This window comes from Cotesia typhae, unplaced genomic scaffold (assembly GCF_013202065.1).
Source record: "Cotesia typhae breed Kobodo isofemale line unplaced genomic scaffold, CoteBio_Ctyphae contig_30, whole genome shotgun sequence".
NCBI classification, from domain to species: Eukaryota; Metazoa; Arthropoda; class Insecta; order Hymenoptera; family Braconidae; genus Cotesia; species Cotesia typhae.
In genome coordinates, this window is record NW_027423739.1 from 293,059 (window position 1) to 307,182 (window position 14,124).

Below are 14,124 nucleotides of genomic sequence, written 5' to 3' on the forward strand. Positions count from 1 at the left end.
TTAATTAGATGTTGATCTTCAAAAGGACTTATTTTTAGATCATACTGAAGCGTATAAAAAAAATCGACTTGATTTCGGTAGTTATCGTGATCACACCAGTTTTCATACATACATTTGACAGTCGGACGTCCATGAAATAATTTTTGTAAATATTTCTTTTATTTATTTAAAAAGCAGAATGTCTTCTAAAAATGTCATCAGTGTTGAAACTAGTATTTTTCCATGACATTTATGGGTAAATATTGTCCTACAAGTGCGATAGAAAATAATAGAGGCAATTTTAGTTCAAGAAATCGCTTGATTTTTGTAAGGCAATTGTAGAGCACATCTGTTTCGCTTATAAGGCGTGCAATATTTAAACATGTTTAAAGTTAAAGTGCCAAGTGAAAATAGCGAGATACTGGATATATGTATAGTTGAATCGCAGTGCTTATTGAAGGATTATAAACCAAAAATATACTTAGTAGTGGTGCCTTCTTGAGTCAAAATTTTAGCACATTGCTATTAGCAATCAAATCCTTACTAGATCAAAATTTTTGTTAATAAAAAACTAATTAACTAGAAATTTTTTATATTTTCCGTGCACTTTGAGTTATCAAAATCTCACACGTAAATACTAAATCTTATCAATAGAAAAATAATAACTCATAAGGGAAACAAACCTGTGCTGTAACGTGAATCGTCTTGAACTTTATAAAAATCGGTAAGTTCTCGTCCAGAGCACAATGGTGTATCGACTTGTGTAGTAGAATTAAAAAGGGAATGGTCTACTTCATATCCTTGTCGTTCTTTGGAATAATCGACCATTGGCTCGAAGCGATGACCCCATAAAATTTCGTGGGGTAGATAACTTGATCTCGCTTGTGTAGTCTGCCCAGTAGATTCAATCGTTCCTTCGAGAATAACCACTACTTCAAACCGCTCCGTCAACATATCTTCAGCTGACATATCATAAAATGGTGATTCTGCATTAATTTTATGAATAATTGTCATAGGCCAAATGAAGAATATATTGCCATTATTATTATCATCTGTTCCTACGGTGAGTTGTTTTTGATTCAAAGTAAGGATTTCTCCTTCTTTAGTTGTAATAGATCGGATTACTTGAGCTCTTACCGTGGCACCGATTATATGAGATTTTCTCATATCAGCCACACGAAACATGAAACAAAGTTCACCATCTCGTTGACAAATGACTGCATTGCGTGAGAATAATAATGTTTGGGTACGTTGTTTTGGTCGGCTCATTTTCGCAAATACAATACCAACCATGAATGATTGAATCATGACCCCAGCGATGCTTTGAATACACATCACAAATATAGCCTCTGGACATTCTTCGGTTGTCGATCTACTACCATACCCGATAGTGTGTTGCGTTTCAACCGAGAATAAAAAGCAACTGGTAAATGAAAATATATTGTAAATGCATGGTGTCCAATTATTTGTAGCCTGAAATGGAGGTAAATGATTTTTATCGAAATCTCCATGAGTAAATGCAATAAGCCACCAAATAACTGCAAATCCTAGCCATGATAAGACAAAACTTAGAGTGAAACAAAGTAATGTCCACCGCCATTGCGTGTCGACAAGAGTTGTAAAAATATCTTGAAGAAAACGTAATGATCGTCGAGATATCCGGGATTGTAAAACATTGCAATCACCATTTTTGAATACCGCTCTTCTCCGTGATCTTCTTATTGGTCCTGCTCTGTACCGACTTCTGAAATCAAATTATGATATTTATCAGTACATAAAAATTATAAGTTCAGTTATATATATTTTACATGAAATGTACGCACTTATTCACAGATAAAATATCAATATAATTAGTCGGAAAAAAAAGGAATTTGCCTAATCATATATATTTATATGTAAGCACTTATATATAATCACGTATATATAAATTATACGTAAAAATTGGCCGGCTATAATCATATATAATTAGATATGATCATATACAATTATGTATAATCTATATATATATATATATATAAATATATATATATATATATATATATATATATATATATATATATATATATATATATATATATATATATATATATATATATATATAAGCAAAGTTTGTTTTCTTTGTACGAGGTCAACTCGAAAACTACTAGACCGATCAGCATGAAACCACAACCATTCGACGCAGAATTAATCGAAGATGGTAATAGGCTATCTATGAGCCCTTTGCCATGTTTGTTTGTTTATTAATTTATTTGCTCCCATAAAACAAAAGACAGGCATTTATCCGTGGTTCACATGTTTTCTAGCTCATAGAAGAAGAACATGATTTAACATAACCTCCATTTTAGAAACAACTATAGTCATTTGTTCATGATTACACTACCTTTTTTATGTTTGAAAAATTTATGTAAATTTTTCAATCTTGATTGTTTAGTTTCAAAATTGATAGATGATGTTAGAAGATAATCTAGGGGGATAAGACGCCCGAAAATTTCACATCCTGCAATACAGGCCGAGTTTCGCGATGTACCCTATCTACTGCTGTACCAACTGATGTCAATTTCTGTGGATTATCTTATTAATCTGTTTTACCTACCGATTAACCGACTGTAGTCTATGTCTGTAGGTAATCTAGGATTCTTATCTGCCGTTGATAATAAGTACAACAATTAATAATAATTTATGTCGGTAACGTAGGGCATTTTTTTTATCTGTCGCTGATAATAATTACATCATTTAATGATAAATTATGGTAATGTTAGATATTTTTTAACTTCTCGCTAAGAAAATTGAAAATTTTCAAAAATCGGGAAGTTATTGGTTTTACCCCGTTTTGCATAATTTGAGTTTTCAACAGATCTCGACGTTTTAAGATCCTAGGAAGCTATTTCGAGGGTTCCTGAGAGGGTGTCACCACGTTAGCGTGTGTGCGCTCGCGCGCGCGTGTGCGTGTGTGTGTGTGTGCGCGTGTGTGTGTGTAACCCTTTTATAACTTTTGAACGGCTCGACCGATCGAAACGCGGTTGGTGACATTCGATTAGGTTCCACCACGCTTAGATTTCTTAAAAATTTGAACTGATTCGGACAGGTAGATTCCAAGAAATCTCCAAAAATCTGCGAAAAAACATTTTTTTAAAAGTGGTTTTTTTGGAATAACTTTCTAACGGCTTTACCGATCGATTTCAAAAACTAGTCAGCTCTCAACCTTTAGAAACGGAGCCGAACACCGCCAACCGTTTTAAAATCGGTTCATTTGTTCGAGAAATATCGTGAACGAAAGAAATCGAAAAAATGGAATTTTTTAAGAAAAACTCTAAAATTTCTTATCTGATCAATTTATGTTAACATACTGTTCATAGTACTTGAAAAACTTCATGGATCGCTGCAAACCGCGTGAAATTCGGTTAATTTGTTCGAGAGATGTCGTTGTTGAAAATTTTTGAAAAAAGTATTTTTTTACATAACTTCGAGATTTCATTTTGTATCGTTTTCGATGAAATAAAACTATTATTAGAGCCTAGAAAACCACGTCTATCACTGCCAAGAACGTGAAAATTGGTTGATTGGTTCGTGAGTTATCGTTGTCAATAAAATTAGGAAAAAGAGCATTTTTCAAATTTTTCTTAGATTTTCGGTTTGATCAGTTTGTGTTCAAAAGTATATTGTAGAATTTAAAAAATTGAGTGGAATGCTATTAACTGCGTGAAAATCGGTTCATTTATTCAAAAGTTATTGCAGTTTAAAAATTAAAAAAATACTGATTTATTAGTAGATTTCATAGAAATCTAACTATTGTATTTGTCCTCATGTCGGAATTTTTGAAAAATTTTGCTATATCCTGATTCAGCTCGACGAGCTGAATCAGAAAATACATATGGTTCAAATGTTTATATATGTATGTATTTATATATATATATATATATATATATATATATATATATATATATATATATATATATATATATATATATATTAGGGTGGGTCAAAAAAATCGAATAATTTATTTTTGATTTTATACTCTGAAAAATAGGTTCGTAGACACCGAAAAAGAATTCTCTCCAAGTATAAGCTCTTAATTATAACGGGAAGGTCCTCCGCTTTGCGGGTTTCTATTTTTTCGAATAATCAGATAAAAAAATTTATATCTCGCTTCCAACTGCTTGGACAAATATTCCGTGGCATAGATTTTGTGAGAAATTGAATGCTTTACAAAAAGGTCTCTTATGACTTTTTCAAAAACTCAACCGATTAAAAGATATTCATAGTTGAAGTTTGGCTATTTTAAGGAAAATATTCGTTTTTATTATGAATTTTATAAGTCGATGAAAAAAATTATTTCGGATTGCGGAACTCATGATTTTGTAGGAAATTTACTGCTCTACAAAAATGGTCTCTTATGATTTTTTGATTAAGTGAAGCCGTTACGAGATATTCATCGTCAAACATTAACGAATATCAATATTTCCAGTTTTTGATCAATAATTCGATAAATTTTAATTTAAACTATGAGTTTCAGGAAAATTTACATAAATTTGAGTTTCGATCGATAAAGAAATGTTATAATAAGTTAGATAAAGAATTATTGGAATTATCATTGATTTTCCTTGGAGAAATGCCTCAAGAAAAGATTTCTTTCAAACGTCCTGGTGCTGTTCATCATGCTAGATGGATGGCTAAGGCCATTTATAGTTTGAAAATGTATCTATTCAGAGATGAATTCAAACTCTCTCAGAAAGAATTGCATGGTCTTCGTCATTTCTGTATTTTTATAGTCACATTGTATTTAAAAGCTTGGTTTTCATCAACTTCTGCAACAACTGCTGCTTATCATGACTTGCAGTTTATGAAAAATTTATTGGAGTACAAACATATCAATCCTTTGATTTCTTCAGCTACGTGTGAAAAAATGATTTCGCACTTATGGTATTTGAGCGATGAACTTGCCATTTTATCACTGTTTGACGATGGCGTTCCATTAGAAGTAAAAAAAGTATTGTTGAAGCTGTTAATACTCGTGAAGGTACAGATTCTAAAGCTAAAAGATTTGTAATTGCTAAAAAAGATTGAATTCATTGGCGCAGAGAACTCTGAGTGACTTTGTGTCTAAAAAGTCATTAAATCTTTTCAAAATCTTCGATCTACCGTATGACTTTCTTGATGTCGATGTTGAATTATGGCCTACTAATGAGAGTTATCTCGAAAATAAAGAATACTTTCAACAACTAAAAGTTGTCAATGATTCAGCAGAGCGAGCTGTTGCATTAGTCAGTGAATATAATCAATGCTTGACAAAAAATGAAGAACAATTCCAGTACTTATTGCAAGTTGTCAAAGAACATCAAAAAACATTCCCAAATTGTAATAAAAGAAATTATTTATAGTAATAGCGTACTGTTATGTTAAAAATATAGACAATTATATTGCAATTGATAATTCAATAAAAAATTTATCTATAAAAAAGTGAAACACATGTGAAACACACTAAATTGAATTATATATTTAAAAAAATGCACTAATTTTTGTTTTAATGTAATCAAACATGTCCAAGACTAAAAAAACTAATTAAAAAAATAGTTCATAACATATTTCTATTCATAGAAACTCAAATTTGTCTAAATTTCCTTGAAACTCACAGAATAAATTGAAATTTTTCGAATTATTGATCAAAAACTAGAAAAATTGATATGCATTGATGTTTGACGATGAATATCTCGTAAACGCTCAACTTGATCGAAAAATCATAAGAGACCATTTTTATAGAGCAGTAAATTTCCTACAAAACTATGAGTTTCATCATTCATAATGATTTTTTTCATTGAGTTATAAAATTCATAAGAAATAAAAAATTTTCCCAAAAATAATCAAACTTTAACCGTTAATATCTTTTAAACGGTTGGGTTTACGAAAAAAATCGTAAGAGACCTTTTTGTAGAGCATTCAATTTCCTACAAAATCTAAGGAACAAGATATTTTTTCAAGTAGTTGGAAGCGAGGTATAAATTTTTCTATCTGATAATAAGAAAAAATAGAAAACTGTAAGAAGGAGGACCTTCCCGTTACAATTAAGAACTCATGCTTGGAGAGGCTTTCTTAGAGGTGTCTAGGAACCTATTTTTCAGAGTACCAAACGAAAAAAAAATATTCTTTTTTTTTTTTAATCACCCTATATATATATATATATATATATATATATATATATATATATATATATATATATATATATATATATATATATATATATATATATATGGGATATAACGCGGGCTTGTCAGCACGATACCGTCTACAATTCTTAACGGATCATAATGAAACTCAACATACTTAGTTTATGACTAATTACGAAGGTCGAGTTCAAATTTGAGCCTAATCGGTCGATTAGTTTAGAAATTACAGCATTTTAAAATTTTGAAAATTCGAAAATTGAGTATTTCTGCTATTTCTCCCTCGTGTAACTTTCGAACACATTGAGATATTCGATCCTGGTCAAATGCATCTTAAAGCTGAGAAAATAAGCTTTAATTTACATGTTTACGCGTATTTTTAGCCCGAAAAAATGTATCTGTTCTGGGATTATTTCAATGAAATTTTACTCTTGTAGTCGTTTTGGATGTTAAATAACACCCCTTGTCATTCTGCCATACTGATGTTAGTTAGTCAATAATTCGTTCAGTTATTACGCAGATTTCCACATCACCCAAGAGGTACTGTGTAATAAGATGCGTTCCCTTTCTTTAACGTGGCGGGTCCCCTGTAGGCCTTTACCACGTAGAGAGGAGGAAAGGAAGCAAAAATACAGCTCTAAACATAATGAATACTTTCTACATTAAATTTCATCGTAAGGTAGTTGTCGCAGAGAATCGCATTGTCCCAGAAAATTCTAAATTTTTTCTATCATTCTGATGCTGAATGGTTTATTTTCCACTCTATTTTTAAGGATGAAAAAGTTACATTGCCGCCTGAGTAATGTACGCGTGTATTTTAATCATTGTGAAACAGGAGGGGAACATTAAATTAATTATAAACATAATGATTATGATAATTATTTTATTTTTTTTATACTTCACATGTGAATTTATATAGTTTATGAAATCTACTTCCATTTCGGCTGTCGAATGGCTTTTTTTTAAACTTCTATCAGACTTTTGAGCTTGAAAAGCTCAAAAGCTTAGAACAGCTAACTCTTTGAGCTCGGAGGAGTCGGAGTAACATATAAATGATATTTGCGAGCTCGAAGAGCTAAAAAACGTCATAAGTTCAATTTAAGCGCTTAGATATGGAATTAGCGGGAAGTTGCAGTGATGGCCTTTAGGGTCAACCGTTTTCCAGATTTTTTATTTACCGTTGATAATAATTACATCATTTGATGATAATTTATGTCGGTAATCTATGTGGGGCATTCCATGCCAAATCACCGAGTTTATTTTTCGACCCCTTTCGATTTGGCTAAAAATTTGGTATTAATTTATCTCATTATAAGAAAGATTTTGCAATAACAGTCGAGTGGAATTTCTTCGCTACGGCACACGGCAAAGGGCCATGTGATGGGATAGGTGGAACCTTAAAACGAATGACCGCACGCGCTAGTCTACAGTTGCCACCTCATCTACAGATATTAACACCGATACAATTATTTGAGTGGTGCTTAATTAACTTACCAAATATAAATATTAAGTTCTCAAAAATTGAAGAGTATAATTCAATGAAAGAACAATTGGAAGAACGTTTCAAAAGGGCTCAACCGATACTAACAACACAAAGAATTCATCAAATCACACCGTTATTGAATTCTGTTATGGAGGTAAAGTCCTTTTCTTCATCACAAGAGTCCAAACAACACCGAGGAAACAATCGCTGAATCAACGCGAATAATTAGAATATTGAGATTGTATAAATTATAAAACACTATATTTAAATAAAATAATTTTACTCTTATCAATACAGTTTATGTTTTTTTTACTTTTGAGGTTATAAAAGCCAACCAAAATCGTTTTAGTGCGAAATTTAAGAAAATAAGCAAAATTTGAAAAAACTTTTTTTTTTTCAATCGAAAAAAAATTAGAAGAATAAGTGGGCACAAAATGGGAATAGTGGGGTTGAATACGGTTTTAGTTGAAGTTTTTTTTGAGACACAAAAATTGAAAATCCAAAGTGTCGAACTTCGAAAAAATGACGGTTTTCTTGAAAAAACTAAAATATTTTATTGTTCTTTACTTCCGAAAATTTTTTTGAATTTTTTTCTAAAAACTACATTTAAAAACAAGAATAAACAAAAAACAAAAAAGGGCCAAAAGGTTAATTTGTGTCAAAGTTATAGCAATTTGAAAAAAAAAAGAGCATTTTTTTTTTCAAATTTGTAACTTTTTTTGGGTTGGGTAAAAAAATTCAGAAAAATGTTGTTGGTAGGGTAGAAAATAATACTACATTTTTAGCCAAATCCATCGGACTGAAGAAGAATTTTAGAAGAATTTTCTAACCACATGCCACCTATTAGAAACTAAGAACACTCAAAGATTCTAACTGTAAATTCGTAAACTAAAATATGTTAGGTATCAATTAATTCCAGCAGATAGCGTGTGGATAGAAAATTCTTTCCTACCTAGAAAGTTGACTTTAATATTTGATAGTCCAAATTAAATACCGATTGGATGTACTCTTTGAGTAGTATCTGTTTCCAACATCAAGTGCACTTCATTTGCTGTTGATGTTTTGACTTGCTCAACTATGAGTGATTCGATGCCCATCAAAGTATTTTCGTGATGAAAATATTATTTAAAAAAAATTTTTTTAAAACATGCATTACTTCTTTTTTAAAGTTTTATTTAATTCTGATAAGTAATTTTTTTGAAAAGAAATATTTTCTTCTTTTCCTGTAAAACTGAACAAGTCTTATCAAGTCTTAATAACTCTTTGAGAAATTCCGAAATTGCAGGGAAAATTTGACTTTTGAAGAGTATTGCAGAGTTTTGAAGACTTATTAAGTCTTTCCTTTACTTAGTTAGGGATGTGAAGACTTTCGAAAAGTCTTATTCAGAGTTATAAAGACTTTTCAAGAGTTTTTTCAGAGAATTATTTCCACAAGGGTTGCAGCCGTCCTCATGGCGCAACTTTTAAAAAATTTAGCCATTTTCTGACTCAGTTTTTCGAGCTGATTCCGAAAATGTAGTTTGTTCAAAAGTTTATATATATATATATATATATATATATATATATATATATATATATATATATTGGCCACGTCTAATCATATATAATCAGATTTACTTATGCATTATTATATATGATCATATATAATTATTTTTACTCATATATGTCTGATAAAAAAATGCTTTCGAGAATAACAAATTCATTTCATAAATACATAGAGAAATGGAATAGTACGGTAATGGTTCGTTACAATATTAGGATAATCAATTCATGACAATATTAAATAAAAAAATCGCAGGCGTATGGAGGGCTCGAACTCAAATCTTTTTAGCTGGAAGCCGTCTGGAACGCTGCTCACTCGTCCAAGTCACCAGCATTAATATTGAAAGACATAAATTTATTAGACTTTTAACAACAGAAAGTACTGGTTTTTATAAAAATTTTTGCAATTTCATCAAATTCCGGAATTCAATAGATTTTTGTAAAGTTTAAGAACTTATTAAATTTGATCAAAGTACAATAAAATTACAAAAAAATTATGTCATTATTAAAAAAAATTAGAAAATAGTCACTGTCCAATAAATTTTTCGGTAATTATTGACAGGCTATATGTCAGTGTCAAAACAATCGTATTGCCAGTCTAAAAAACTTTTTAAGGTCCCAAGAGTATTATCGCAAGATGTTTTGGTCATATATGTTTGATCATTCCAAACCTCATGTATAATCATATATGATCAGACAAAAATTTTTTTTCATCGTGTATACGATACTACTTGACGTACAAATTCATAGAAATTGACGTAATAATTAATTTGGATATCTAAATCGAAACATTGTCAAGTTTGGTAACTAAATAAAATTGTGTAATATCGTTATAATATTCTGATCGTTTCATTTTGTTTATAATTATTGGACCTACTAATACTTGAATTTCATTTTTTTCACTGGAAACCGACGAACGAAATGCTACTACGTTGGTCATCATTAATTTTTGACTTCTTTAAACCATAAAATTTGAAAGTAAAGTAACAATGAAAGTGAACTTTGAAGTATTACGACAAATTTATTTTTTACTTTAAATAAAAGTCATTGGAAAATTAATTTTTTTCAAGTTGTATATTTTTTTCCTGTGATTTTTAATGCACAATTATAGACTGTATACATATAGTGAATAGGTTCATGTACGAAAAGCATTTTAAAAAACAGCTGTAGTAAAAACTATGTCATGATTGATATGTAATTTTTTTAAGAGAATTTAGGAGAAAAATTGAAGCATACATTTTTACCGACATATATTACGCATGACTTTATTTTCTTCACCAGATATATTATATATAGACATTTACAATTTTCTGAAACTTACGTTCTATATGATAGGAATTTTATATTTTCTATTTTTGATTTTAAATACAATTTTCGATGCTGATCAACTCATAATTGATATAATAAAGTTTTTATTAAAATAGTTTTAGTGTACGTAAGATTAGGAGAAATCTTTAAATTTGTCAAAGATGAGATGAATAACAACTTTGATTATAAAAACTGATTGAGAAGAATTAATTTTTAATACTCTTTAATCAACATTTTTAAATAGAGATGTGACTAAATAAACAAACTGTTAATGTTGATTAATATATTAATATATATCATTGAAATTATAAAAGGATACGTTTTCCACTATGTAACATCTTATTATGTACATTTATATAATAAAGATGGAAAAAACTTTAAGAAGTATATTAATAATTGATTAATTTTTTCCAATTAAGGTAATTTATTATTTATATTAAATTATTTACACATTCAGATCCCTATGAAGTTTTATCGGATCTGACTTTAGTTTTGCTGTAGTTTTATCTTAATTAATTTCGATTTTATCCGAACTTATTCTAAATTTACTGACAGTTTAATCTAATTTTTAATAACTCCATTGTGACTCATGCAAATTTCACGTTGACTTCACGCTAGTTTAAATCTGAATGAATTCTGATTTGATTATTATTTTACTCTGATTTCATTTTAATTTCATGTTGATTCCACTTTGAAGCCATCTTGATTTTATGTAAAATTCACTTTGATTCTAATCTGGTTCCATTCTGGTATCACTCTGGTTCCACTTCGGTTTCATTCTGGATTCACTTTGATTCCACTCTGGTTCCACTTTAATTACATTCTGAGTCCAATTTGATTCCACTCTAGTTCTAGTCTGGGTCCACTCTGGTTCCACTATAGTTTCATTCTGAGTCCAATCTGATTCCACTCTGGCTTTAGTCCGGGTTCACTTTGGTTTCACTTTAGTTTCATTCTGAGTTCAATTTGATTCTACTCTGGCTTTAGTCTGTGTTCACTCTGGTTCCACTTTAATTTTATTCTGAGTTCACTTTGATTCCACTCTGGCTTTAGTCTGGGTGCACTCTGGTTTCATGCTGGAAAATAGGCACAAAACCACTCTGGAAACACTCTGGAACCATCATGATTCCATAATGTTTCCAGAATTTTTTCAGACTGATTTCAGAATGATTTGAAAGTCGCAAGGGTTACAATGAAAATCTCTCATTTTGAAATAATAGTTTCTATGGACTCGAAGTTTTGTTGGAAGCTTTTATTTATAATGTAGAAATCATCTCGAATAGGATCTTACGAAATTCTTCTCCAACATAAGAGTGCGGGAGTAATAATTGTCAAAAAATTCATATTCTTCAAATACAGTTCCTATAGCTATAAAATTTGATAGAATCTTAAGAGAAATAGGAAATTACAGGGATGGCCTTCGATGTCAACTGATTTAAATATTTTTTTCTTCATGTCAATTATTATTCATTTTTGGAACATGGCCACGGGGATGTTAGAGAGATTGCACATTGAAAGTTACAATAATTATTAGCTAGAATAATCGCATGAATAAAAGGTACAGGCCAATCGGATGGAACTTAGAATCTGTGAAAGTCAAAACAATACTCCAATTAAATTTCAAGTCTAGATCTAAAAATACAATTTTATTCAATTCTAAATACAATTTTAAGTGCCCAGCGGAGCGGGCGGGTAACAGCTAGTATTTATTTAAAATCAAAAGCAAAAATAGCAATTTTTTTTAATACGATAGCTGGAATACATAACTGTCATACATGATAATAATTCAAATCACTAAATAAATTAGCGTTTTTAATATTTGAAAATATAAAAGATAATTATATGAGCTGTGATACGATTCGGTATGTTACAATTAACGTTATTATAATGTAATATAATTAATGAAAATAATTTATAAAGATGATTTTTATTCATAAGCAATCTTCATATATCATATGACATGGCAAGTGAAACAAATTCACTCAACAAAATATTTTTATATATAATTATTAAAAAATGCTGAATTTAATAATGTATCATTATATGTTAATAAATGTTAGTTTATAATTGACATTTGATTCGATATAATTATGTACATAGCTTTATGTTTAATTATATATGTGGTCCTATATTAAATAGATCTGATCAGATATAATCATATATAGATTTATATTAGTTATTTATGTTCCTTGGGTGAGCCACGCGCAAATACAATCGAGGTGATAAACATTTTCAGCAGGGCTGAGGCCCGATAGGGCCGAGACTTTATATCCTTGCTGCAAATAATTATCATCTCGACTGTATTTGCGCGGGGCTTGCCCATGGTGCTCAAACAATTTTTCGTCCTATGGCGGACGTATGCGGGTCTTTACGTGCAGGGAATACTCAATTTATAAATAAATAGCGTACGACGCCACACTTCTCTAATCCTCCAAATAAAAAATTAGGAAAACGGTTGACCCGGACGGCCATCCCTGCAACTTCCCGCTACATTCGTAATTAAGCGCTCGATATTGCACTCATTATGTTTTTGAGCTCTTCGAGCTCAAAAATCTAATTTTCGTGTCGTTTTGATCTCTCCGAGCTCAAAAGTTTGATGGGAGTTTAATAAATCATTTTGGAATATTCAAATCGCAATAACTTTTGAATGGATCTACCGATTTTCACACAGTTGGCGGCATTCTACGCAGTTTTATTATCCTCATAAGTTATTTTCAGGTTTTAATTGATCGAACCGAAAACTTCAGAGTAACCCCGAAAAAACACTTTTTTCGGTTTTCTTTCGTTCACGATAACTCACGAACGAATCAATCGATTTTGACCGGACTGGCGGCGATCGACGCAGTTTTTTTATGTTAAGAGCTGATTAGTTTTTGGAATTGATCGGTAAAGCCGTTTGAAAGTTATTCCAAAAAAACCACTTTTCAAAACATTTTTTTTTGTAGTTTTTTTACAATTTTTCAAAATCTACTGGTCTGAATCGGTTTAAATTTTCAGGAAATCTAAGTTTGGTCAAGCCCTTTCGAATGGCACCACCCGCGATGAAACCAGTCAAGCCGTTCAAAAGGGTTACACACACACACACCGACATCATCGGGGGAATAGTCAGGGGAGCTTCCTAGGACCTCAAAACATCAAGATCTGATGAGAACTCGATTTTCGAAAAACGGGGTGAAACCAATAACTTCCCGATTTTTGAAAATTTTCAATTTTCTTAGCGGGAAGTTAAAAAGAATGTTAGTTTTGAAGTTAGTCAAATGTGCGCTTTTTAATTTAAAATGTCAGTTGAAACCTAAGTTATTCGGCTGTATAGAGATGGGTGACGCTTGCGTGACATTGTCCTCGACTGTATAAAGTTCTATACAGCCCAGTAGATACTGGCCTGTATTATTTACAGATTGAGTGCCGTCTGCACGTAAAAACCCCCATACGTCCGCCTAGGACGAAAATAATCATATGTAATATATAAATAACTAATATATATTTTATATAAAAATTTACATATAATCATATATAATTTTATGTATTTGATATATAAATATATATGATTAGGAAAATTCATTTTTTCCCGGGTAACGAAGTATTGAGTTCGATAGTAATACAGATTTACAGTACTGGGCGCTAACAAAGTTTCAAACACGACAATTGTCAGAG

General features: G+C 30.6%; 1 protein-coding gene across 5 annotated transcripts in view; it reads right to left on the reverse strand.

The window, feature by feature from the left end:
• LOC141526035 (G protein-activated inward rectifier potassium channel 3) overlaps window positions 1-14,124 on the reverse strand; it is a 102,797-nt gene that overhangs the window by 21,855 nt on the left and 66,818 nt on the right. For 3 of the 5 annotated variants that reach the window (XM_074240761.1, XM_074240765.1, XM_074240763.1), the window contains one exon: window positions 663-1,723. In XM_074240761.1, the coding sequence (XP_074096862.1) occupies window positions 663-1,723 (1,061 nt within the window). The remainder of the gene's footprint in view (window positions 1-662; window positions 1,724-14,124) is intronic. The other 2 variants (XM_074240762.1, XM_074240764.1) reach the window with 1 other exon arrangement.